This window comes from Anastrepha obliqua, chromosome 4 (assembly GCF_027943255.1).
Source record: "Anastrepha obliqua isolate idAnaObli1 chromosome 4, idAnaObli1_1.0, whole genome shotgun sequence".
Taxonomy (NCBI): domain Eukaryota; kingdom Metazoa; phylum Arthropoda; class Insecta; order Diptera; family Tephritidae; genus Anastrepha; species Anastrepha obliqua.
Window position 1 is genome coordinate 104,802,957 of NC_072895.1, and position 23,973 is coordinate 104,826,929.

Genomic DNA, 23,973 nt, shown 5'->3' on the forward strand with positions numbered 1-23,973 from the left:
TTCCCGGATACATTTGCTTTGGTGGGATTACAACAAAAGCAAATGCTTATAGCATGACTTGGAGTTCCAGAAGTTACCTGTGCTAGCAAAATCAAATGATGTGAGACTTGGCTTTACAAGGCTATTCGATTTGATATCAGTTCACGTATGAACGCAAAAGCGAGTAGCCGCGTTCGAAATTTCAAAAATTGCTATGTTGTTCACAAAACCAAGATATCTACTTTTAGGTAAGCTTTAAATAGTTTCAGATTTCCAACAGACGGCTACTTGTCTAATATATTTTTGGATTGAATAAAATGAAGTCTTTTAATATTCCTAAAATACATGACGAAAAGTTACTAAAACTGCTACACTTTTAGCTTAACTGTTTTTCGCAATCAACGCACAAAAGTATGCAGCGAAAGAGTTTGCCGGAAATCGACAGAAATGAGTTTTTAATTGTCAGTGGGCGTCAAAGCGATTCACGCCATAATTCTGAGATTACGCGATATGAAATTTGCAAGAATTTTGTGGTTTAAAGAAGTTTGAAGTAGAAGATAAAGATAGCATAACTTTAAGCGGGTGTGAGTGAAAGAGGGTGAAAACGAGGGCATATCAAATGAAAGAGTTAATAAAATAACTATGCGATTAACGGGATGAAAATGCGTCAAAGAGTAGAGCTTTGAAAAAATAAAATTAAAATTTAAGCAAAAGAGTTGAAAATGACGCCAGGCCATTTAAATAGATAGTGAAATGTGAATGCAGAGTAGTATTCCCAGCGAAGGATGGGCGGCGGAGTAATGCGCTTAACTGCAAAAAGCAAGAAAAGTGCTTAAGGCAGGTGTATTGAGTTACTAAGCCAAGGACGGTCGCAGGAAAGGTGGCATTGCGTTGCGAAAACTTGTAAGCGCAAGTCATAGAGTGCCCACATGCACCAAGCCGCCAAAGCTACCCAAGCTGCCACGGCTTACTTCATTAAACGTTTAGTGGCACTTACGCTTAAAATTGCGTAAAGTCGAAAGCGAGCAAAAGGAGTCGGCAAGGGAGCCGATGAAAGCAAAGGGTGCTGTGTTACGCCTGAGTACTTGGCGCACTCAAGCATATCAACAGACGAGCGCACGGGTTTGTTGCAGCGGTATGTTACGCGCTAAATTTCCGCTTGTATAGTTTTCACTAACTCTACCCCTTTTTTCACCTTCTTTTGTGATTCTGCCCAGCAACGTTACAGATATTACTGATGTTGCTGCCGCGCTGTTGTTGTTGCCACCACATAAGGTAACATAATTTCTCGTGCAAATATTTAACATGATGGCATAACATTTAAATGTGCCGCTTCCGTTGTTGGCTGTGGCCTGTGGTGCGGTATTCCGTTGCGTCACACGAGTACAAGTATACACACACACGCACGCCACAAAACCACGCTGCGTACGTACAAGTAGTGTTATTGTTGTTGCAGCATGTTATTGTTGCAGGTAATCAAATTTTCTCAAGCGTAACAAAACAGTTATGCAAATATGCGCCCAAAAAAGCAGCCAGGCTGTGGCTATGGCTGTGGCTATGGCTGTGGCAGCGACAAGTACAATACAGTTGCGCCGCGCGCACAGCCACAACGGCCGCAGACAGGCGGGAGGGTGTGTGCACAGCTGTATTTGTGAAAAAACAACTTGTTGTACAACAACAATGTAAACATTTAGAAAATCAACAGTCGTTTGCAAATAAGCGCGAGCTGAAGTGAGTTTTGTTAGCGCGTCCGTGTGGGTGTGTGGGGATTTTTACTAGATTTCCTGCCGCCGCGGTGAGTGCCTAACGTGGCGTATGAGTAATAATATTTTCCTTTCATGATATTTGCAACTTTTAGCTCCGTCAGCCATCAGCTTGTGAGTGGGATTTACATGGAAGTTGCGACTGACAGAGTGAGGAAAAGCACGTGTGCACACGCTAGTTGAAGATGTGGGATGGACGGCAGGAGGGCAGCTGTTAAGCAGTTAAGGCAGTGCTGGCACAGTTTGGGAGGCTGTATTTACATTTGAGTTTAAGTTTGTTTTTATACTTGAAATGTTTACCACTTTGTACAGTACATAAATGTGTTAGTGTGTACAGTGGCGGGTAAAAAAACCGATCAGTCAGAATGCAACTGAATGGGATAAGGTGAGGTGAGAAAATAAGATAAGATAATATGATACAAGGATCGATAAGAGAAAATACCTATGATCAGAAAGTGCCGGGAATGTTTAAGTAAAACAAAACAGAGGTAAATTTTATTGAAATTTATTTTATTTACTTCAAAATATGACTCGTCAGAAGCAACACACATGTGATCACGTTTAACCCAGTCCTCCATGCATCTCTGGTAGGCCGACGGAGGGATGACCTTCAGCCCCTTCGTCACATTCTCTTTGACCTCCTATATCGACTGAAATCTCCTTCCACGAAGTGGTAACTTCAGCTTGGAATGCAAAAAGAAGTCACAAAGGGCCATATAAGGGGAATACGGTGCTTGCACGATGGTATTTACTTGGTGTTTGGTCAAATAATTCAGCACTACTTGGGCGCGGTGCGATGGCGCGTTATCATCATGCAAAATCCAAGAATTATTTGCCCACGTTTACTCCGTTTGCGACGTACAGCATCTCTCAAACCCTTCAAAACAGGTAAATAATATTCTTTATTGACTGCCTGGCCCGATGGAAGGTACTCATAGTGCACTACGACTTGGCAATCGAAGAAAACAGTCAACATTACCTTCCCGGTACTCTTTGATCTTAGGGTAAGATAAGATAAGATACACATGTTTTTTTGCTTTTTTTGTTTTGGGACGAGGAGTATAGGAATGTCAAAAACATTTGACGTTGATGCCGTCGCGCCAATGATATCTGGGGTATGCTCCCACTAAAACTGACCGCCTGTCTTCGGCTGACCTCCACCCCGGGATCGCATTTGCACTATATCGAGGGTGCAGCCGTGATTGTAGTTATAACTACAAAAGAAACCTCCGCCCAGGCTTCGTATCTATGACGTATGGAGGTTATACGTGGCGCACGCAATACTTACTTGGCAAACTTGCATGCAGCATCCCATCAATGTTTTCAAATGCACAGACTGCCAGTTAAATTTGTCTCACTTGACGTTTTACAAAGATTGTGTCGTTCTCTTGCGAACCTTGGACAGTACAAGAGTACTTGTCGCGCGCTTTCAACCTTCTCTGCGCAGGTAGGACAGTGTGATGAAGCGGAGAGACTAAACCTATGCAGATAATACTGGAAGTAGCTGACTCCGTTCACCATCTGAGAGCAGAAGCAATCCATTTCTCCATATAACCACGTAGCTAGGTTAGGGATAAGTTCGTGTGTCCAGTGGCCATTAGAAGGCAGATCCCATCTTCGCTGCCATTTGTTAAGTGACTCTTTTCGCTGTTCTAACTTTTGTAGCCGATTTTGATTGGATGTTGAGTTCCCCGACAATGAATGCATCAAGTTTGGCATATTTCCCGATAGAAGCAACAGCGTCTAGTGCTACTGTTAGAACCGGGTAAATTACCAAATGATCCATCAGCATACAGATCTTTATGTCTGTTAGATAAGAAGAAGTTACTAGAATGAATCATTTGTGAGCATTTGCAGAAATATCTAGAGGGGCAAACAGGACTTGCGAATCGACAATTTGGCTTCAGGCAAGCAAGATCTACGGTCGACGCCATTCGACTGGTGACCGAAATAGCGGCTGATTCTTTTAATAGGACAGGTTTTAGAATACTGCGCTGTCATAACGCTGGACATAAAGAACGCTTTCCGCTCAGCAAATTGGACGCTAATTCGTCACTGAGTGATCTTGGGCTGCCTTTGTACTTACTTCGGATTATCTGGAGGTATTTCGATGACAAGATTCTTGAATACGACACTGATGATGGGTCTCTGAAATACACAGTGACGGATGGTGTAACGCTGCGCTCGGATCTTGGTCTTACTTTATGAAACACATCGTACTACGCCATCCTCAACATGGAGCTGCTCATGAATGCGGCACTAGTGGGATACGTAGACGATAATGCGCTGGTTGTAACGGGGAAACATGTCAATGATGTAAAACTCACCTGCAACGGTGGCGTTGTACCTTCACGAATAAAAAACTGAAAGTGTGATATCACGCGATCTTGGTGCCCAGGCCACTGGTTCGAGACGAGAGATTAATTGCTCTCCGAAACGATGACGCAGTAAATCCATTGTTTCACGAGCTGCATGGGAAGTAGCGCCGTCTTGTTGGAGATCACGCGGTTCAATTTCCAGCATCAAAAAGTCGTTTAACATAACGCGATAGCGGTCGCCATCCACTGGTAAATTAGCGCCAGACTCGCCTTTGAAGAAAAATGGGCCGATGATTCCTCCAGCCCATAGGTCCCACCAAACGATTGTTTTCAATGGATGTAATTGTAGAACGCCAAAGAAGAGGAACTATAAAGATACCATAAGCGAAGATAAGATAAGATGAGAAAATATAAAATACGAAAGGATAAGATTAGGTACGACAAAAAAGATAAGAGTAGATAAGGGAAGCTGAAATGAAGCGAGATAAGGAATGCCAAGACTAGATAAGATAAAAGGATAAGATGAGGTGAAATAATTAAAATGAGATAAGATGCGACAAAAACATAGAAAAGAGGCGCATTGCAGCTTATAAGATCGTTTGTACGAGTATATTTCCTACCGCTCAAATCCAAGGCGATTTCGACTCTCTAATGAGGGTAGACGACTTTGCGCGCTGATATTCAAAAGGTCTTAGCTAAAGTCCTACCAGCAAAACACTTCCTAAATCCCCATGTCTTACCGACACCCCATTGTCTTAGAGATATAGTCGGTATTCTGTATCAAGAAATATCTCGTCTCAGTGCAGGACGAACTCAGTCGATTATTAGCGCTGAAGTAACTTATAAACAAATTGAAGTCAGTCCTACTCAGTGGGTTTACGTCATTCCCATTAAGGGGGTGTACACAAATTATTGCTTGTCTGTGATTACCCAAAGCTTCTCATTACTTACCTAGCTCTAAATATTATGTTCACAAGTGCGGTACCATAAAGTGGGCTCCATTTCGAAGAGAACAGCGAACGAACATTTTTTTTGCGCGCACGTCGGCAACCTGGTTTTCTGTCATCTCGCAGTGGCCTCCAAACGAAAATCATACCAAAGTGTTTTGGTTTTTTGCTAGAGGTTGTGGGGTATAATAACATTTCTTAGTCTGTAACGCGGCAGGTCACACATGCAACGTAAAGAAGAGGTATGTTATCCGGCGCTCGCTCCATCCGGCTTTGTTCCATCAAATAATCGCAGTTGCAGCTCCCTCTAGGCAGCCCACTCTTCCTAAGCTACATACGCTTCCGATCTACAAATCTTGATCGACTTAGAAAAAAAGTGGGAACTGTCTTTTTTAAATGTTCGCATTTGTATGTCTGCCACTGTATATTCTAGTTATATGTGCACGGAGCAGCATGTAGCCTCACAACCACTACTACCGCCATCAACAACTGCTACAACTTTTCATGTGCCCAAATGTAAATATATATGTAAATAGGCCCGTGCGCCTGTGTGTATGCTATGTCTTAATGCGGAAATCGGGAGTGCCCTTGTTATTGTTGCTTTAATTCACTGTTTTGTTTGCTATGTCCGCCACTATTTGCTATGCGGCTACCTTGCCCCTTGTTGTAGTCGTTGCTGGTTTTTGATTTTTCGCTTTTTATATTGTAAATACATTTTACGACAATGTTTGATAAAGTAGTAAAGTATTAAACACACAATTATGCTGTTAACTTGTTTGTTTACGATTCAATTTGATTGTGAAACCGTCGAACTGGCAATTGCGTTCATCTCCAATGTTGTGGTGAATTTTTATGCTTGTGCGCCTGTAGGTAGGCTTGTCTGATTTTTATTTGTAATATTTTTGGAATGAAATGTAGACTTTTTGTGAATGTTATGTATGTAGGATACTTCAATGGGCTAATTTGTGGTGGTCGCAAATTTGGGTGGTCGCGGACAGAGTCCAACGTAATGTTCATGCGATGCTGCTCATTTGGGTCGAAATTTAGCAGTTTTGTTACGAATTTTACGGCGACCCGTCTCATGCTAAATCATTCAAAAAAACCGAATGGCACGAGCCAATCGATATATCTAGGTCCTCAGCAACTTCTCTAACGGTGATTCGACGATTTGCCAATACTATTTTCTTCACTTCATCAATTTTTTCGTCTGTTGATGAAGTGATCGGGCGTCCGACACGCTTTTAGTCGTTCACATCTTCTCGGCCTTCTGAGAACATTTTGTACCACCGAAAAACGTTGCTTTGGTCCAAAGTAGCTTCTCCGTATGACACAGTCAACATTCGGAATGCATCCGCGCACTTAATTTTGTTCTTCACACAAAATTTGATACAGTTTCTTTGATCCATCTGTTTGAATTGGTACAAATGGAAGACGCGCCGAAACACGTGCAGGCAAAGCAGCTGTCAACAATTAACTGTACATTTAAAATGCCCGAACTCGTCGGCATGAGTGAGAGATATGATTATCAATATATCGCCACAAAAAAAGCGAAATTCGAATATACGTAACCTGCGAAAATTCAAAATTCGCGATACTTTTTGAACACACCTCGTATGGGCTGATTTGGGATATGTATATTTAATTTTTGTTAATATTTTTTAAATTATAAACACAAAATCAACAGTTTCTGGGACTTTCGCTGCTAGAGCGCCATTAAGTAGCCTATAAATATTTTCAAATTTAAATTTTTCAATGCGAAAATTGTCCAAAAAGTTGTGGAAACACTGCAAAAGGCTCAAGTTGGTTTGCTAAATTAAAATAAATATACCCTAAGTCGCACAGATCTGCATAATAAAGCGGTAAAACATTTTTGAATTTCTGCATTCTAATTTTTTGTTCGAAAACGCGACCTGAAATCTTTAATGCTAAATAAGTAAATGAATTTATGATTTTCTAAGCATCATATAATATTTTAAACACTATAAATACAAAATCAAGGCATTTTGTAACATTAACAGTTGAAACGCCTTTGAATAGGCTACAATTATTATTACTTGTTATTTCGACAATTTTAAAAAAAAAAAAAAAAAACTTTAAGTTAGACCGCTAAATTCAAATAAATACGCCGTGACGTGACGCCGCGGGCGCCGACGGACTCCCGGCTGAGCTATTCAAACATGGCGGCGAGGAGCTGGTAAGGTGCATGCATCAGCTCCTATGCAAAATATGGTCGGATGAAAGCATGCCTGCCGATTGGAATTTAAGTGTGCTCTGCCCAATCCATAAGAAGGGCGATCCTGCAATTTGTGCCAATTACCGCGGGATTAGTCTTCTAAATATCGCCTATAAGGTTCTAGCGAGCGTATTGTGTGAAAGGCTGAAGCCCACCGTCAACCAACTGATTGGACCTTATCAGTGTGGCTTCAGACCTGGAAAGTCTACCATCGACCAAATATTCACAATACGCCAAATCTTGGAAAAGACCCACGAAAGGAGAATCGACACACACCATCTTTTCGTCGACTTCAAAGCTGCATTCGACAGTACAGAAAGGAGTTACCTGTATGCCGCTATGTCTGAATTTGGTATCCCCGCAAAACTAATACGGCTATGTAAGATGACGTTGCTCAACACCAGCAGCGCCGTCAGAATTGGGAAGGACCTCTCCGAGCCGTTTGATACCAAACGAGGTTTCAGACAGGGTGACTCACTGTCGTGTGACTTCTTTAACCTGATGTTGGAGAGCATCGTACGAGCCGCAGAACTTAATCGCTCAGGCACAATATTTTATAAGAGCGTACAATTGTTGGCGTATGCCGATGATATCGATATCATCGGCCTTAACAACCGCGCTGTTAGTTCTGCCTTCTCCAAACTGGATAAAGAGGCAAAGCGAATGGGTCTGGTGGTGAACGAGGACAAAACGAAGTACCTCCTGTCTTCAAACAAACAGTCGGCGCACTCGCGTATCGGCACCCACGTCACTGTAGACAGTTATAATTTTGAGGTTGTAAAAGACTTCGTGTATTTGGGAACCAGCATTAACACCTATAACAATGTCAGCCTTGAAATCCAACGTAGAATCTCTCTTGCCAACAAGTGCTACTTTGGACTAAGTAGGCAACTGAGCAGTAAAGTCCTCTCTCGACGAACAAAACTAACACTCTACAAGACTCTCATCATGCCCGTCCTGACGTATGGCGCAGAAGCTTGGACGATGACAACATCCGATGAAGCGACGCTTGGAGTGTTCGAGAGAAAGATTCTGCGTAAGATTTTTGGACCTTTGCACGTTGGCAACGGCGAATATCGCAGACGATGGAACGATGAGCTGTATGAGCTTTACGACGACATAGACATAGCGCAGCGAATAAAGATCCAGCGGCTACGTTGGCTGGGTCATGTCGTCCGAATGGATACAAACGCTCCGGCTTTGAAAGTATTCGATGCGGTACCAGCTGGTGGTAGCAGAGGAAGAGGAAGGCCTCCTCTGCGTTGGAAAGATCAGGTGGAGAAGGACTTGGCTTCACTTGGTGTGTCCAATTGGCGCCGGTTAGCACGAGAAAGAAACGACTGGCGCGCTTTATTAAGCTCGGCCAAAATCGCGTAAGCGGTTATCGCGCCAATTAAGAAGAAGAAGAAGAAAAAAATTTTTGGATTTCTGGTTTTTAATTTTTTCTTCGAATTTTGCTTTTTGCAACCACGAATCTGTTTTGGTATATTAATGTATATCTAAATTTTATCAACATAAACTGATTTTTTCAATTATACCACAGAAGCGCCTGTGGATAGGCCACGATTTTTAAAATTTTTCTTCAAGAGATCGCATTTTACATCTTTAATGCTACTTTTAACATTACCAGCTTTTAAATTGAAAAAACAAATAATAAAACTAGTTTGTTTTGCCATTCATGATTTTCAATTTTTTTATTTTTTTTTATTTTTTATTTATTTTTTTCTCAAAGCTTGTATAAAAATAAAATTATTATATTAACTAAAACTAACGCAGCGCTAACTTCGGCTGGATTTTATAATTTATTTTGAAAAAAATTGTATGGCTCAGAATTTTTTCATCAAATTTTTCCCATTTCACTAAGAGTAGTGCCTATAGTTAGCCTCTTTTTCTAATACTTTTCTTAGAAGTTTTGAATTTTTCACGCTCAAAATGTATTGGAATATAATTTCATACCTCACAGCGTATACAGTTACGATCAAAATAAAAGGGATGACCAAAGGAAGTAAAAAATTTGATTTCCTATGAAGAAAAAAATGTATTCGTTGTTAAATCCAAAACATATTGGAAATGTTCAGCAAAACCAGAGGTTAAAAGATCTATGGTAGAATAATAATAAGGTCGAGCGAACAACTGTGACTAAAATAATAGAAGTGGTTATGCTGCCAGCTTAATTATCATCCGCAAAATTACTGTAAGGCCTACGAATAGGCTACATCCTGCACAATTTCCATAAAAACATTTGTATTTTTCCTGCTCAGAATTCCTTTGTACCTAATTAACAAATACTTCAAGCGTCTTAAATCAATTAGCAAAACACTGCTGCCTGCCGCATGCTGCCACTGCTTCTGCATCTGCCAAAGTTACACTGCTGCACCTCTCTCTCAAATTGCAAACAACTGACCCATAGCGGCAAATTACTGGCATCCAACACCTGAGCGACGTTGGGGCAACAACAGCAATTTATCGCTTACCACAACTCGCCAACGCCAGCCGTGCCCGGCTACACAGAAAAGTGCACAAAAATAATTGCAGCAGTACAAGTGTTGGTAACTGAGTCTTAACAACCGCATTCATTTATAGTTAAATGGGTACACTAACTTGCGAAAGAAAGAGAGAGCCAGAGAGAGAGAGAGAGAATGCGAAAGGAGGGCTTGCGGCAGTCAACACACCTGTAAGTTACGAGCCATGTTGTTGGCGCCAGTGTTGGCGCTGAAAGGCACAAATGTACCAAAAAGTTGGCAAAAGAATTGAGCCAATTCATTATCGTGTCCGTTGCGGCCAAGAGTGCAACAAAAACAACAACAACGATAACAGCAATAGAAACAGTGGCAACAGTCGTGCAACAGCTGCAGCTGACAGGTACGGGTCGACGATGGCGATGTAGAGGCAGACGGAGTTTAGTTTATGGCTTGGGAACGGAGTCCACTTGAATGGGAGTCTACTTGGCTGAGAGTGCATAGATTGTGCTCTGCATGCATAGGTGTGTAGGAATGTTTGCGCATGTAAGAATACTTGCTGCTGTTCGTTGTGGCTAGCCAATTATGCTGCTGTATAGCTTCGGCGCAATTACGCGATTTCTTAGTTTATTGTCTCATTTGTCTACCTATCTACGCGCTTATTTATCTAACTACCTCCCAGTGATTCCTTCTATCTCATTACGCTTTGCTGTTTACCCTTGCAGTTATGCCTGTGTGCGTTCACTTGAGTGCATCTTTGTTCATCTTGGCATTGTTGAAATGCTAATTACCTTTGAGTTTTAATTGTCTCCGCTGTAGGAGTTAGATAAATGGACAGAGTAATGCGTTGGCGCTTAGGTGCTCAGACATAACCTAACTTGTATACATATGTACGGAGAACCACACGGAAATCCATTTAAATGCCCAAATGTTTTGTGGGTGAGTTCTCAAAAGTAGTTCCAGTTACCAACAATTTGTAGCTATTCGAAACCTCGAATATGTTAACTTAAATTCACGTATATGAAGGCATTTTCGTTTTTTGCTTCATGAAAATGGTAACATTTGTTGCAGGTCTGGTTGGCGACTTCTATTGATGCTTGTTAAGTAGAGGCACAGTGACTGCAGCTGTTTTTTTCGCAAAATTATAAAATATGCTTTTTTGAGATTTTAGTTCATAAATGTCATAGTTATTTTTACTTGGGTAATGTAATTTGTCATTTGTCAACTGTAAGTTGTCAGCTGTCAGCGGTCACTTGTCATCAAACATAAGTCTAACAGATTTGGTTAAGTTCGGTCGTGTTGTCTTCCGCGGTAATGGTAATGTAAGTCACTTGTCAACTCTAAGTAGTCAGCTGTCATTTGCCATCGAACATAAGTGATTCAGATTTCCTTGAAATATCGGATTAAAAATGGCTAGGTTAGGTTGGGTCAGAGTGTATGGCACTCTACGGGGGGGAGAAGCACGCATATGTTATTTGGCTATTTAAATTCTTTGAGGGCTAATTAGGAAGCAAAATGTAAAAAATTATATTATTAAGAATGCATTTCATAAATAGGCAAACTTATTTTGATTTTGTTAATTTAACTTGTCATTTTTAACTCTAAATTGTCAGCTATCAGCTGTCACTTGTCATTAGAATACCGAATTACCAATAGCTAAGTAAAGCTAGATTGTGGGGACTTGCGCTTTCTACTTAAGTAGGGATCACTCTTAGGTTATTGTACCTTCCAAATTCTGTGGGATCTCATAAAATGGCAAGTTTATTTTGATTTTGCAACTTGTCTTGGCTTTTTGTCAACTGAATTTTTTTGCCTCTTCTCACGTTGGGGGTTAGTAGTATCTTCGATTGTCCTGAAATAGCAGTACTAACTGCGGTTCAGTTAGGTTTCTTAGGTTGCTATGACTGCTGTCACACAAAAGCTTCGTCCAGTCCATGAAACAAAAGCCAACTTTCACTTCGATTCTGCCTTTGAAGCACTGGAAACAAGTACACTCTTGGTGTGTTTGTGGACATTGAAGGAGCTTTCGACAATGCTACCTTTGACTCTATGTGCTCTTTTATCAGAAGTCATGGAGCGGAAGAAATCATTGTCAGATAGATCCACTCTATGATATCCAAAAGACTGCTTTCCATGGATAGAGAAAGCGATGAAGGAGTCAGGGTTGATTTTAAGAAGGGTTGCTCCCAAGGCGGTGTACTCTCTCCCCTACTTTGGTGCTTTGTGATGGACACTTTTCTTAATGATCTGCAGGAAATTGGACACATCCAAGCCTACGCAGACGATGTGTGCGTATTAATCTCAGGACGATCACTTGAAGTTATATGCAATAAAATGCAGGCAACTCTAAATAAGATTGAGTATTGGTGCGAATTGCATGGTCTTTCGGTGAATCCTACAAAAAGTACCTTAGTGCTCTTCACTAGGAAACGCAACATGGAAGGCCTGTTACTACCCACATTGAAAGGGGTAACACTGCAACTGTCTTCTGAGGTTAAATATTTAGGAGTAATCCTAGATAGTAAACTTACCTGGAAGAACCACGTCGAGCATAAGGTCTCTTGAACACTAAAAGTCTTCTGGCAGTGTATGAGAACCTTTGGCAAGATATGGGGTCCAAGACCGGTGATAGTACACTGGCTGTACATCACCTTGATTAGACCCATTATTACATACACCTCTGTAGTATGGTGGAAGCCACAATGGTTAATTCCAGAGTAAAACCCCTAAACAGGCTGCAGAGAAGTGTGTGCATGGGTATCACAGGTGCCATGAGTACGACATCTGGTGATGCCCTTAACGCCATTCTGAACTTGCAACCTCTAGATCTTCAAATTCGAAAGGAAGCAATGCAGGCGGCGTACAGGCTCAAGTTTAACGGAGTCTGGGGAAATGAAGTAAGCACTGGCCACTGTCAGATATTCCCCAGTTCTCAGAGCGGGGCACACTGTTCTCGATGCCGGTGGACAATCGTGTGCCTGCCGTTGGTTTCGGTAGGAAGTATGACGTTTTGATCCCAGATAGAGATCAATGGTTAAGTCCAGAGAACCTATTAAAGGGATATCATCACACTTTCTACACCGACCGATCCAAAACCAATGATGGAAGCGGATCTGGATGGTAAGAAGACACTAAGTACTCCTATGCCACAGGACAGATGGCCACGGTATTCCTTACGGAAGTTTATGCCATCTTGAATGTGGCGTACTGGCTAATTGAGAAAAAGTGGCGGGGCAGCAGTATTGGAATTTGTAGTGACAGTCAAGCTGCATTGAAAGCCCTTGCTAACCCACGTTGCTCTTCGAAGTTAGTAGGTGAATGTAAGACAAAACTGAACAGTGTTGCAAAACACAACAAAGTTAGTATTATTTGGGTGCCTGGACATTGTGGTATTACAGGGAACGAGTTAGCTGATAAACTGGCTAATGAAGGCTTTGTACGTATTCCACTAGGCCCTGAACCCTTTCTAGGTGTCAATTCTGCATCGATTCAACTATGGATTGACGACTTCATAAGGTTTAACCATAGAGGACGTTGGTCTGGGTTGGACTCTTGCAGAGTAGTCAAGTGTTTTGTGAAAGAACCAAACAGGAAAATAGCGACCTTTCTCTTAAAACTTAGCAGAAAGGACCTCAGACTACTGGTGGGTGTAATCATAGGCCACAAAGCCTGTGATCATCTTATGGCTGCCATGTGGGTCGTCGATAGCCCGATATGCCTATCCTGTCTTGAGGATGACGACACTGCAGAGCATTTTCTCCGTAGCTGTCCGGCGTTTTCCAGAATCAGACTTAGGATATTGGACTGCGATATACTGAGTTTAGATCAAGTTCATACTCTTCCTCTTCCGGATCTCTTAAAATTCATCAATGAATTCAAGAGATTTGTGGAAGTGTGACCTCAAACTAATTTATCCATTTTAACCATCCACCTTTTTATCTTTCCTATCTCTATTCTTTCTACTGATATCTATCTGGGTGTAGTACAATGGTCTACTGACTGAGTGCTTGGACTTGTCGAGCCCCCCACAAATCTAATCTAATCTACTGAGTCTTATTCATAGAGCATTTAAAGTTCCAAATGAGCTCTGGAGTATAAGAATAGTTGGGCTATGAGAGAGAATATTTACATATTTTAAAATAAAATTTAGTATTAGAAGGCAGGTAATGATAAACACCCAAGTGTATTTCTGCTATGAAAAAACTCATCATAAAAAGCGTTTTCTGCTTAAAACTGTAGATCCCTTTATTTGTGGAACAACATCAAGCCAAACACTTAACATAAGTATACTCGCTAATTATTTATTTTTTGGCGGTGAGGAAACCAATTAGTTCCTAAGTACATATGTATCTACTTTATGCTTTGTCATGTCATAATAACCAAAACGAGTTAGAGCTGTCAAGCAAGATAAGTGATTTAGAAAATGTTGAGGATTTTTTGTCCCATCTGCCATTTGCTACACCTTTCTAAGTCGATCTAAACAAATGTTTATATGAGCAAAAATTGAACACCCATACAGTGGACAGAGTTGGCGCTTAAGCAGTAAATTGGGCTTCTTATGTGCTAGTCCATCTGTTTTGCAGTTTTTAGGAATATCTTTTCTCCGGGCACCCGCACTATATCCGTGATGAGCTCTTTAACACGTTAATATACTGCAGATGTTCAATTATATTTTGAGGGCTTGACTGATTATTTGTGTTGAGATGCAAGGACTACTTGGCCAAAAAGGCGTTTTATCAGACTTAAGCTCAGAAATACTGCAATGGTCATGCAGCCGTAGACTGAAGCTTATTGAGAGCTTTTTGATTGGCATTTTCAGATTGGCATTTGAATCCAACTGATTGAAGTGGATATAGCTCAGAACCTTTTCCATTTAATATTTGTGGAGAAATTATTTTCAAAGTAAAAGAGCAAAACTCGCGCAAATTTACAGGAAAATTATGCAGTAGTTTCATGTTCTCAAATTAAAACAGCAGCGTAGGAACGGTTGTTTTAATCTCCAAAAGTCTTTCAAACTTCTTGATTACTGTAGTATATTTCAAGCTGAAATCCATGCTACCACAAAAGCAACTGAATTAGCTATGGAATTAACTTCTGCTAATACTCGGACAGACATTTTCATTGACAGCCAAGCGGCTATTAAAGCAATTATGGCTCCTTGGACTAACTCGAAATGTGATCAATAATGCAGCACCACACTGTATCTCTTGTCAAGCACGACTCTGGATGACATGGAGTCAAATGGCATGGCAAGGATTGTTGGATCGAAGTCCATGCCTACTCTGTTGTCCAATGCCGCACAGGGGCCGTACCAATTTTCATTGTGGATCAGCCTGCAGATAGCCTCAAGGCATCTCCTTGGATGAAAACATTAAGTGACGATAGACCAACTAGAGTAACTAATGCCGGACCTGAAGTAGTCGGAAAGCTCCGATGCAACAGATGGCCACAGTACGTTGTAGTCTCGATAAAGTCCTCCTGACTCCCACGAGAGGGAGTCTACTCATCCACTCCACTGATGCATAGGTGATAATAGGTCTTATCATAGCAGTGTAGATCCATAGGACCTTGCTAGGCGAAAGACCCCACGTATTTTCAAAAACACCCGTGCACTACCAGGAGGCTGTCAGTGCTTTGGTTTCAACGTGTGATTTCCAGAGGAGCTTACTATCGAGTATTACTCCAAGATATTTAATATCCTTGGATAGCTGGATTGTGACTCCTTTTAGTTTAGGCAGAACGAGTCCGTCAAGCTTCTTCCTTCTGGTGAAGAGGACAATACCACTCTTGGTGGGATTTGTCGATAGCCCATTCGCACAGCACCAAGTGGCAATCATATCCAGAGTTGTCTGCACTTTCCTACAGATGTTCATAAGCGAATGCAACATCGTCCGCATATGCTTGTGCGTAGACTCCCGTGTCGTTTAAGGTAGTGAGTTTTAAGGATCTATTACCATGCACTAGAGCAATGGAGACAGCACAACCTCTTGGGGGCAACCTGATGGATCCATGCAGAGAAGATTTTCTTCAAGGCTGCTGTCACGGACTCTCCGCCTTCCTTCAGCATGGCACGATATATGCCATCTGGTCCGGGCGACTTGTAGCCGCCAAAAGATTTGATAGCAAAATTAAAGGCGCTAAAACTCGCGAAGACGTGCATGAAGAACTACATAAAATAATAATTTGCCCCCAAAAACATAGCGCTGGTAACGCAGTGGACCCTAGAGGTCTGAGTGAAATATTTTTGCAGATCAGCCAATACTACCTGACCTAACCTACAATGCAGTTTGGTAGCATTGAATTGGCCAAATCATCTCTAAGTTATTGCGGTCATTATGGCTTCGATTAGACAGACTACACCTAATGGAAGACACAATGCGAGGGGTGAGAGATCCGCTCTGTAGAAGCTGTAAAGTTGAGGCACCGACAGCTGCTTAATAGTATTCTCATCTAGCTTAACATAAATTAACCTTTCAACACATTTTTTTTCTAGGTTTTTATTAACCGCAAGCCACAGTACCAGTGCTGCCGATCACACGCCCTATGCAGACCCTACTAAAGCTAATGCTTGCGCCCTCCTTCGAAAGCTGTAAATGTGCTTAAGAAGGTTTGTGGCAGGTGTAAATTGTGTTGTTGTTGTATCAGAATAAATTTTGTGCTTTTCGCTTTTATTTTGTGTGCAACAAACATATTTTTCGTTGTCGTCTGCCACAGTTGCCGTATGTCGTATTCTGCAATATTGGTATGTTGATGTTTTGCACAAACTGTTGCCTACTCCTTCCCGTATATTTGGTTACCAATCATTTAAACTGCTTTTGTTGGTGGCGCTGATTGTTGTTATAGTTGTTGACTGCCTGCTGCGGGCTGACTGTTGAAAAATGTTAAGTATTTCGCCCAATTTAAGTTTTGAACTTTTTCCGAAATTAATTGTCGGCAGCATAAATTCATGTCGGACACGTAGTAGCATCAAAAATGGAAAAGAACAAACAAAAACAATACGAAAACATTCAACAGCGAATGTCTATAAGAAAAACAATAGCAACAATAATAAGCAGAGTGTACAAGTGCTTGCAACATGACGCTGCACAAGCAAAATACGAATATTCTCGGTACATGTCGCTCGCTCTCCATACTTCCAACACAAGCGGGCACTCATACACGCACACACTCAAATGTATGAATGTTGTACAAATACACATATATATATATATATATATATATATATATATGTATATACACACTTATTTGAGCAATTTAAAACATGTGTGCAATGTTGCAACTGCTTCGCAAATTTCCAGTGAGTTTGTTTTACTGTTAAAATGCTTAAGTTGTTGCTGTTGTACATTTGTTTGCTGAAAGCATTTAATTACATGCTGTTTTTGCAGTTAAGTGGCTCTGGCTGCCACACCGTCACCACTGCAACTGCTCTGATCGCTGCGCCCTACCCTTCATCTTCGCAACAAATACTCCGCTTCACTTTCCCCTGAAGGCTAACAGCCACTTGCTCACTCATGTTCGCCCACATTTTTCAACAACACTTTACCGCTACAATTTCTTGTTTTTGCATGTATTTTCACTTATTGTGTTTATTTTTTTTTCTGATAGCTGTGCTCTTGTTGTTTTTCGTCCTTTTGTTATTTTTGCCGCAAATTCTGACATTTTTCGTTATTGTTGTTTAATGCTTTCGGTTAGGTTACGTGGTGACTGTTGTTCATTCACTTAATTTTCTTATTAAATTTTAAATATTCTGCCTCTCAGCAGCCCCTCATCAGCACATACACTGGGCGGTAGGTTGTGGTGGAAAGTGTTTAAAAAGTCATAATTGCTCAAAATGCATTATAATGGTACTTTTTGTCTATGGTGGCGTAGCAGCATACTTTCAGGCGTTGCTCGGTGGTATGCGCATAGAAAGTTTTAAAATATACACAAATGCGTATGTGCTAAGATAATTAGTATTTGATATGCATGCAGATAATTGATAATATAATAGATTATGAGAATTATCTTCGGTTTCAGCTGGAAGTCCCTTTCGTGAGATGGTGGGTGATATTTGACTCAGAGAAAAACTTGCGGAGATATTTGACTTTAATCAAATAAAGGGAAATTTAAACGAGTTTTATAGATTTGTTTCAAAAAACTTCGAAAGTAGGGGTTTTTTACGCTTATCTAACTCTTAATGCTTCCAAATTCCTGTGTGACAATTCCAGGAAAATCAGAGAAAAACTGACGGAGACATTTGATTTTACCCAAAATAGTCTAGTTAAGGGAACTTGAAACTTTAAACGAGTTTTATGGATTTATTTTTGAAACTTCGTATTTTAAAATTTCTTCTAAAGTATAATACTTAGAAATTTCACGAGATCAAAGAAAAATTTGGGGAGGTATGGAACCTTAACCCTTTGCCGCTCGCTCGTTTCGTAAAAATTTATTCGCATGGCGCCGGCACGCTAATTCGGATTACTTGGCTTGTCGTCGGCCGTTCTTGACATTATCGGGAAATTATAAATTGTAAAGTTGTAATAATATATTCATTGCTAGTTCTCTTGAGTTTTCTACCCTGTTCCCTTACTTTCATGAAAGTTCGAAGATATAAATAAAGGGTGTTTTTTTTAGAGGTTAGGTTTTCAAGATGAAATAAAACGTATATAATTTAGTGTTATGGCCAAGAATTTAGCTTTATTATAAAGATAAGGGTTTGCCATTATGTTTTAAAAATGATTTCGGGCAAGTGGCCGCCGCGGCTGACTCGAATAAATTCCAGCCGAGAGGCCCAATTTTGCAGCATTTGGGGCCGTATGTCAGCAATAACGCGCCGAATATTCTCTTCCAAGACGTCAATCGTCTCGGGCTTATCTGCGTAGACAAGCGACTTCACATAGCCCCACAAGAAATAGTCCAGCGGTGTTATATCGCACGATCTTGGAGGCCACGCCACAGGTCCACGGCGCGAGATAATGCGCTCACCAAAAGTTTCCTTCAATAAATCGATTGTTGCGTTGGCTGTATGGCATGTAGCGCCGTCTTGTTGGAACCAAAGGTCGTCCACATCAACATCGTCCAATTCAGGCACGAAAAAGTCATTAATAATGGCTCTATAGCGCTCTCCATTGACTGTAACATTATGGCCGGCTTCATTTTTAAAGAAATATGGACCAATGATTCCCTCTGCCCATAGAGCACACCAAACAGTGACTTTTTGAGGATGTAACGGCGTCTCAGCAATGGCTTGTGGATTATGTTCACTCCAAATGCGACAATTTTGCTTATTAACATACCCATAATAAATTTGCACGATTTGCAAACGTTGTTCAGGTGTAAGTCTATTCATTATGAAATGGCAAACCAAACTGAGCATAAATCAAGTGACAGCTGTCAAAAAGACCATCTACGAAAAAAGTAGTGCCAACTTAAAACCTAACCTGGCTGGCGAAAATCCTCCACTGAACCCTCCCCGAGGGTGCCAGCTGGTAATAAGTACCACAGTTTTCCTATTTTCAGGAGGTACTTAGCTAAGTTAAGGGTACTATGGGTAGGGTTCGATACTCCTCAATAGTACAGCACTACTCAAAGTACCTTTAACGTGGTCGGGGGTGAAGGGCTGGATTAAGGTGTGATGCGACCCGTGCCGAGAATCTGTCAGGCTTGGGGCCCTTCTATAAAATAACCAAGTCTCGAACGGAGCTTACGGATAACTGGCGCCCTCCGTAATAATTAGCCTTACCCGTGTAGTTCGGAGCTATGCACGGGCGGACATCCTTTCTCCGACACTCGTGGGTCCAAAATGCAGAGAGATCATAAAAACATAAATAAAAAAAAGGAGATCGGTCCTCCTTCTAATAGACCGACAGGAACAAACAGTTCCGCAGCAAAAGCAACGGTCGCACCGAGCTCAAGGAAAACGCCATCTATCGGCTTAATAAGTCGATCCAAACAAACAACGACAGCCTCAGCGAAAGCGAGGACAGTTGACACGCACTCAGAACTGGACACAGGTCCAAGTACAAGTAGGGGGGCACTAGCCCGGCAGTCAACTGCGATTCAGCCCCCAAAAACGGTCCCGACCGGAAGCAATGCTACTGCTAGCTCCGGTACCGAAGGATGGCCGCTTGTGAGGGTGGTGGACCCAGCGAAAGCGAGCTACCAGGATCGCAGAAACGCGGCTAGGCTCCTAAGGAGGGTGCACGAAACTCGCCCAAAGGAAGGTGAAATGACACAGGAGTTGAAAGAGGCGATTGATAGAGCGAAAGCGATCATCCCTGATTTCAACCCTGACTTCAAACCAACACAATCGGCTCCGAAACGACAGCGGTCCTCGGAGGAAAATAAGCCAAATGCAAAAAGGCACAAATCAATGGGCGTGACGCCCAGAAGATCATTTGCGGAGGTTGCAAAAGACCGCCTGATCATAGGAGTCCTGGACGAGAACCACCCAGAAGGTATGATCCCCAGGGCCCAGTGGAAATGGATCGAGGCCGAGCTAACGAAAGTGGCACTGAAAGTTATTCTGGAGAACCCCGGTCCCCCGCCTGCGTGCGAAGACTTAGGCTGGCACCAAGGCCAGATAAAAATTATAGCTTGCGACGATGAGAGATCGGTTCAACTGTATAAAGAGGCCATCTCCAAAGTCGGCGAAGTGTACCCAAATGCCAAGCTAGTGGTCGTGGACAGGAAGGATATTCCGTCCAGGCCGCGAGCAAGGGTTTGGTTACCTTCAACCGTCGAAGACCCGGAAGAGATTATGAAGCTCATTCGGGTCTGCAATCCGGACATCCCAACGCAGGAATGGAGGTATGTCAAAACTCTCACAAACAAAAATAGCGCAGAAGAATCGAAAGAGCAGAAGCGCGCCACCATGCAGGCTCTCCTGCTCCTCACAGAGAATTCAATCGAACCATTAGCGAAATGCGATGGGCATCTGAGATACGGTTTTGTAAAGGTGAAACTTCACATTTACAAAACAGACACAGATGCAATTGAGTTCCTCGCCACTAAGGAAGGTGAAAAGCACATGGGCGAACTAGAACCCATGAGCGAAACCGAGCCAATGAGCGAAGACGACCGGCCCACCGAAGAAGAATACGCCTCTTCAGGCTCAGAAATGGGCTTAGGGAGGCTGTACTTCGAACGGGAGGGTAAGTACCACACACAACAGCGTAAGTATTCCGAAAGGGAACTTTTATGCGAAAGCAAAGAAGACCCAGACATAACGCTAACAGCTGATGCATCTTCTACAGATAAACCTTCATCACTGTAAAGAAGCCTGCCTTGCCCTCCTGGAGCGTCTGGCAGAAGATCAGCCGGACGTAGTCCTCATCCAGGAACCCTGGGTACGGAATGGCGAAATCTGCGGTCTGAGGACATCAGGGTATAAGGTATACAAGACCAATGGTGAAGGTACTAAAAGAGCATGCATAATGGCAAAAGCACATCTTAATATATTTATGATTCAAAATTTCAGTAACGCAGATACTACGACGGTTAGCTGGGAAGTGAGCGGAAGCAACATCTGGCTAACCTCGTTCTACTTTGCTGGAGACGACACAGGTCCACTGCCGTCGCCGCTAATAAGAAGCCTTGTGGAAGACTGCAAAGCACACAACCGCAAACTAGCCCTAGGAGGTGATGCCAATGCCCACCATACCGTATGGGGGAGCTCGGATACAAACGAACGAGGTGAGTCTCTTTTCAATTATATTATATGTAGTAAGCTTTTAGTGTGTAACAAAGGCAACGAACCTACATTTATTACGCGCAATAGACAAGAAGTTCTTGATATTACGCTAGTTTGTCAAACCCTCTACGAAAAGATGACGCAGTGGAGGGTTCTGAATGAACACTCTTACTCCGATCATCGTTACATAGAAATAAAATTTGGGGGAAAAAACTCACGGGCCCCGCCCGCCAGCAGGAACTTGAAAAAGACCAACTGGCATATATATAAACGGGAACTTAAGGAAAGACTTCCAAACTCCCAAAATATTACAATTGAAGACAGAGAATCATTGAACGAACACGTACAAATCCTTACGGAGGTCTGTAGAACTGCGCTAAACAAGGCTTGCCCCTTAATTAAGTATAAGGGGAAGAAAAAGCCGCCCTGGTGGTCAGAAGACCTTTCTACACTAAGAAACGACAGCAGAAGACAGTTTAATAGAGCGAAAGCGACACGAGAGAGTAAAGACTGGGACTGCTACTACACTAAGCTAAAAATTTACAAAAAAGAAGTTAGGAAAGCGAAAAGGTCTGGTTGGAGAACGTTCTGTGGAGAAATCGAAGGAACCACAGAGGCCTCCAGACTGCGTAAAATCCTTTCAAAAAAACACTATACCACCGGATACCTCCAAAAACCGGACAGGAGTTGGACTACTTCGAGTGACGAAACTCTTAAGTTGCTAGTGGACACACACTTTCCCAGCAACGAATCATCTAACGTGTTAATCAACAATGGTACAGAAAGACCAAACTCTGACATTGAAGAAATAATCACTGAAACTAAGATAACCTGGGCAGTGAACACGTTCAAACCATTTAAATCACCGGGCCCAGATGGATTATTCCCGGCCCAAATACAACATTCACTAAACTACATCATGGAGTGGTTGACGGTCATATTTAAGGCCGCTCTGAAACTGAAAAGTGTCCCATCAACATGGAAAGAGGTAAAAGTGGTCTTTATCCCTAAAGCGGGAAAAAGTTCACACACGACACCTAAGGATTTCAGGCCAATAAGCCTATCCTCCTTTCTGCTAAAAACATTAGAAAGAATTTTAGAAGAGCATATTAGGGCTAACATCAGCCCTTATAAGCTCAGCATCTCACAACATGCGTACTGTAAAGGGAAATCAACCGAAACAGCACTTAACTCACTTGTTACAGAAATCGAGAAGTCAATATATAATAAAGAATTCACACTGGTAGCCTTCCTAGATATAGAGGGCGCATTCAACAACATCCTACCGGAAACCATAATAAAGGCACTGACGGACTTCGGGATCTCTGGCGCCCTGGTTGAGTTCATCAAAAACATGCTCTTGAGCAGATTGGTGATCGCAACCCTAGGGGACTCAGAGATCAAGAAAAAAGTTAGCAGAGGAACACCTCAAGGCGGTGTGCTGTCCCCTCTCCTATGGGTGCTGGCACTAAACTCATTGCTAAAGAGCCTAGAGGAGAGAGGACAACACGTTGTAGCCTATGCGGACGATGTTGCATTGGTAGTAAGGGGGAAATTCCCCAATACACTCATAGAAGTCATGCAGGATTTACTAAACATGGTTGAAAACTGGTCAAAAGCAAATGGGCTAAGCGTCAACCCCAATAAAACTGAACTCATCCTATTTACCAGGAAACACAAAATTCCAAATATAACTCCTCCGACTCTAGGTGGAACGGCACTGTCATTCAGTGATGAGGCCCGCTACCTAGGTCTAATACTAGACCGAAAGCTAACATGGAAGGCAAATGTCGAAGATAGAGTAAAAAGGGCGACAATAGCACTATACTCTTGTAAACAGCTAATAGGACTAAGTTGGGGTCTCTCCCCATCTATCGTATACTGGCTTTACACGGCAATTGTCAGACCAATCCTAACATACGGCATATTAGTATGGTGGCCAGCTTTAGATAAATTGTACGTCAAAAGAACCATGGCACACGTACAAAGAATGGCCAGTCTCTGCATCTGCGGGGCCCTCAGAACCACACCCACAGATGCACTAAATATTATTCTTAACATTCTACCAATAGAGCAGTACGGTAAGCAAACAGCTGCCAAAGCAACTCTCAGACTAAGAGAAATCGGCCTACTCAGAACGTACCAAAGAGGGCACTCCTCAATTTTAGAACAATTCCCCTGCATTCCCAGCACAACGGATTTCTGTAGGACCAAGGACATCAATTTCGATAAATCCTTTGTCACAGTATTTCCTTCCAAAGAGGAATGGGATAACGGGCTCATTGTCAAGATAAATGACTTAAACATCTACACAGATGGCTCAAAACTAGACAACCAAGTAGGCGGAGGGGTCTACTCCGACAAACTCGGAGTATGCCAATCATTTCGCTTGCCTGATCATTGCAGTGTATTTCAGGCGGAAGTCACTGCCATAAAAGAGGGACTTAAAGAGATAAAAACGAGAGTATTATCCGCAAATGAAGTCTTCATTTACTCGGACAGTCAAGCAGCAATAAAAGCGCTGGAATCAAAAACACACTCGTCAAAAACAGTTCTAGAATGTTTTAAACTACTAGATGACGTATCTAAGTGCTACAAGGTGC

At 42.0% G+C, this 23,973-nt stretch overlaps 1 protein-coding gene across 1 annotated transcript; it reads left to right on the plus strand.

The window, feature by feature from the left end:
- Positions 1 to 20,240: 20,240 nt before the first annotated feature.
- LOC129245883 (uncharacterized) lies at positions 20,241 to 21,104 on the plus strand. The gene is made up of 2 exons (XM_054884318.1): positions 20,241 to 20,831; positions 20,934 to 21,104. The coding sequence occupies exons 1-2, from the start codon at positions 20,438 to 20,440 to the stop codon at positions 20,951 to 20,953; spliced, it is 414 nt and encodes a 137-aa protein (XP_054740293.1). The 5' UTR covers positions 20,241 to 20,437; the 3' UTR covers positions 20,954 to 21,104.
- The last annotated feature ends 2,869 nt before the right edge of the window (positions 21,105 to 23,973 follow it).

Bases quoted from the DNA above. Each gene is read 5' to 3' on its own strand.
- LOC129245883 (XM_054884318.1), top strand. From the start codon at position 20,438: ATGAAGCTCATTCGGGTCTGCAATCCGGACATCCCAACGCAGGAATGG. The intron at 20,832-20,933 runs GTAAGTACCACA...CATCTTCTACAG, and splicing joins GCTGTACTTCGAACGGGAGG to ATAAACCTTCATCACTGTAA.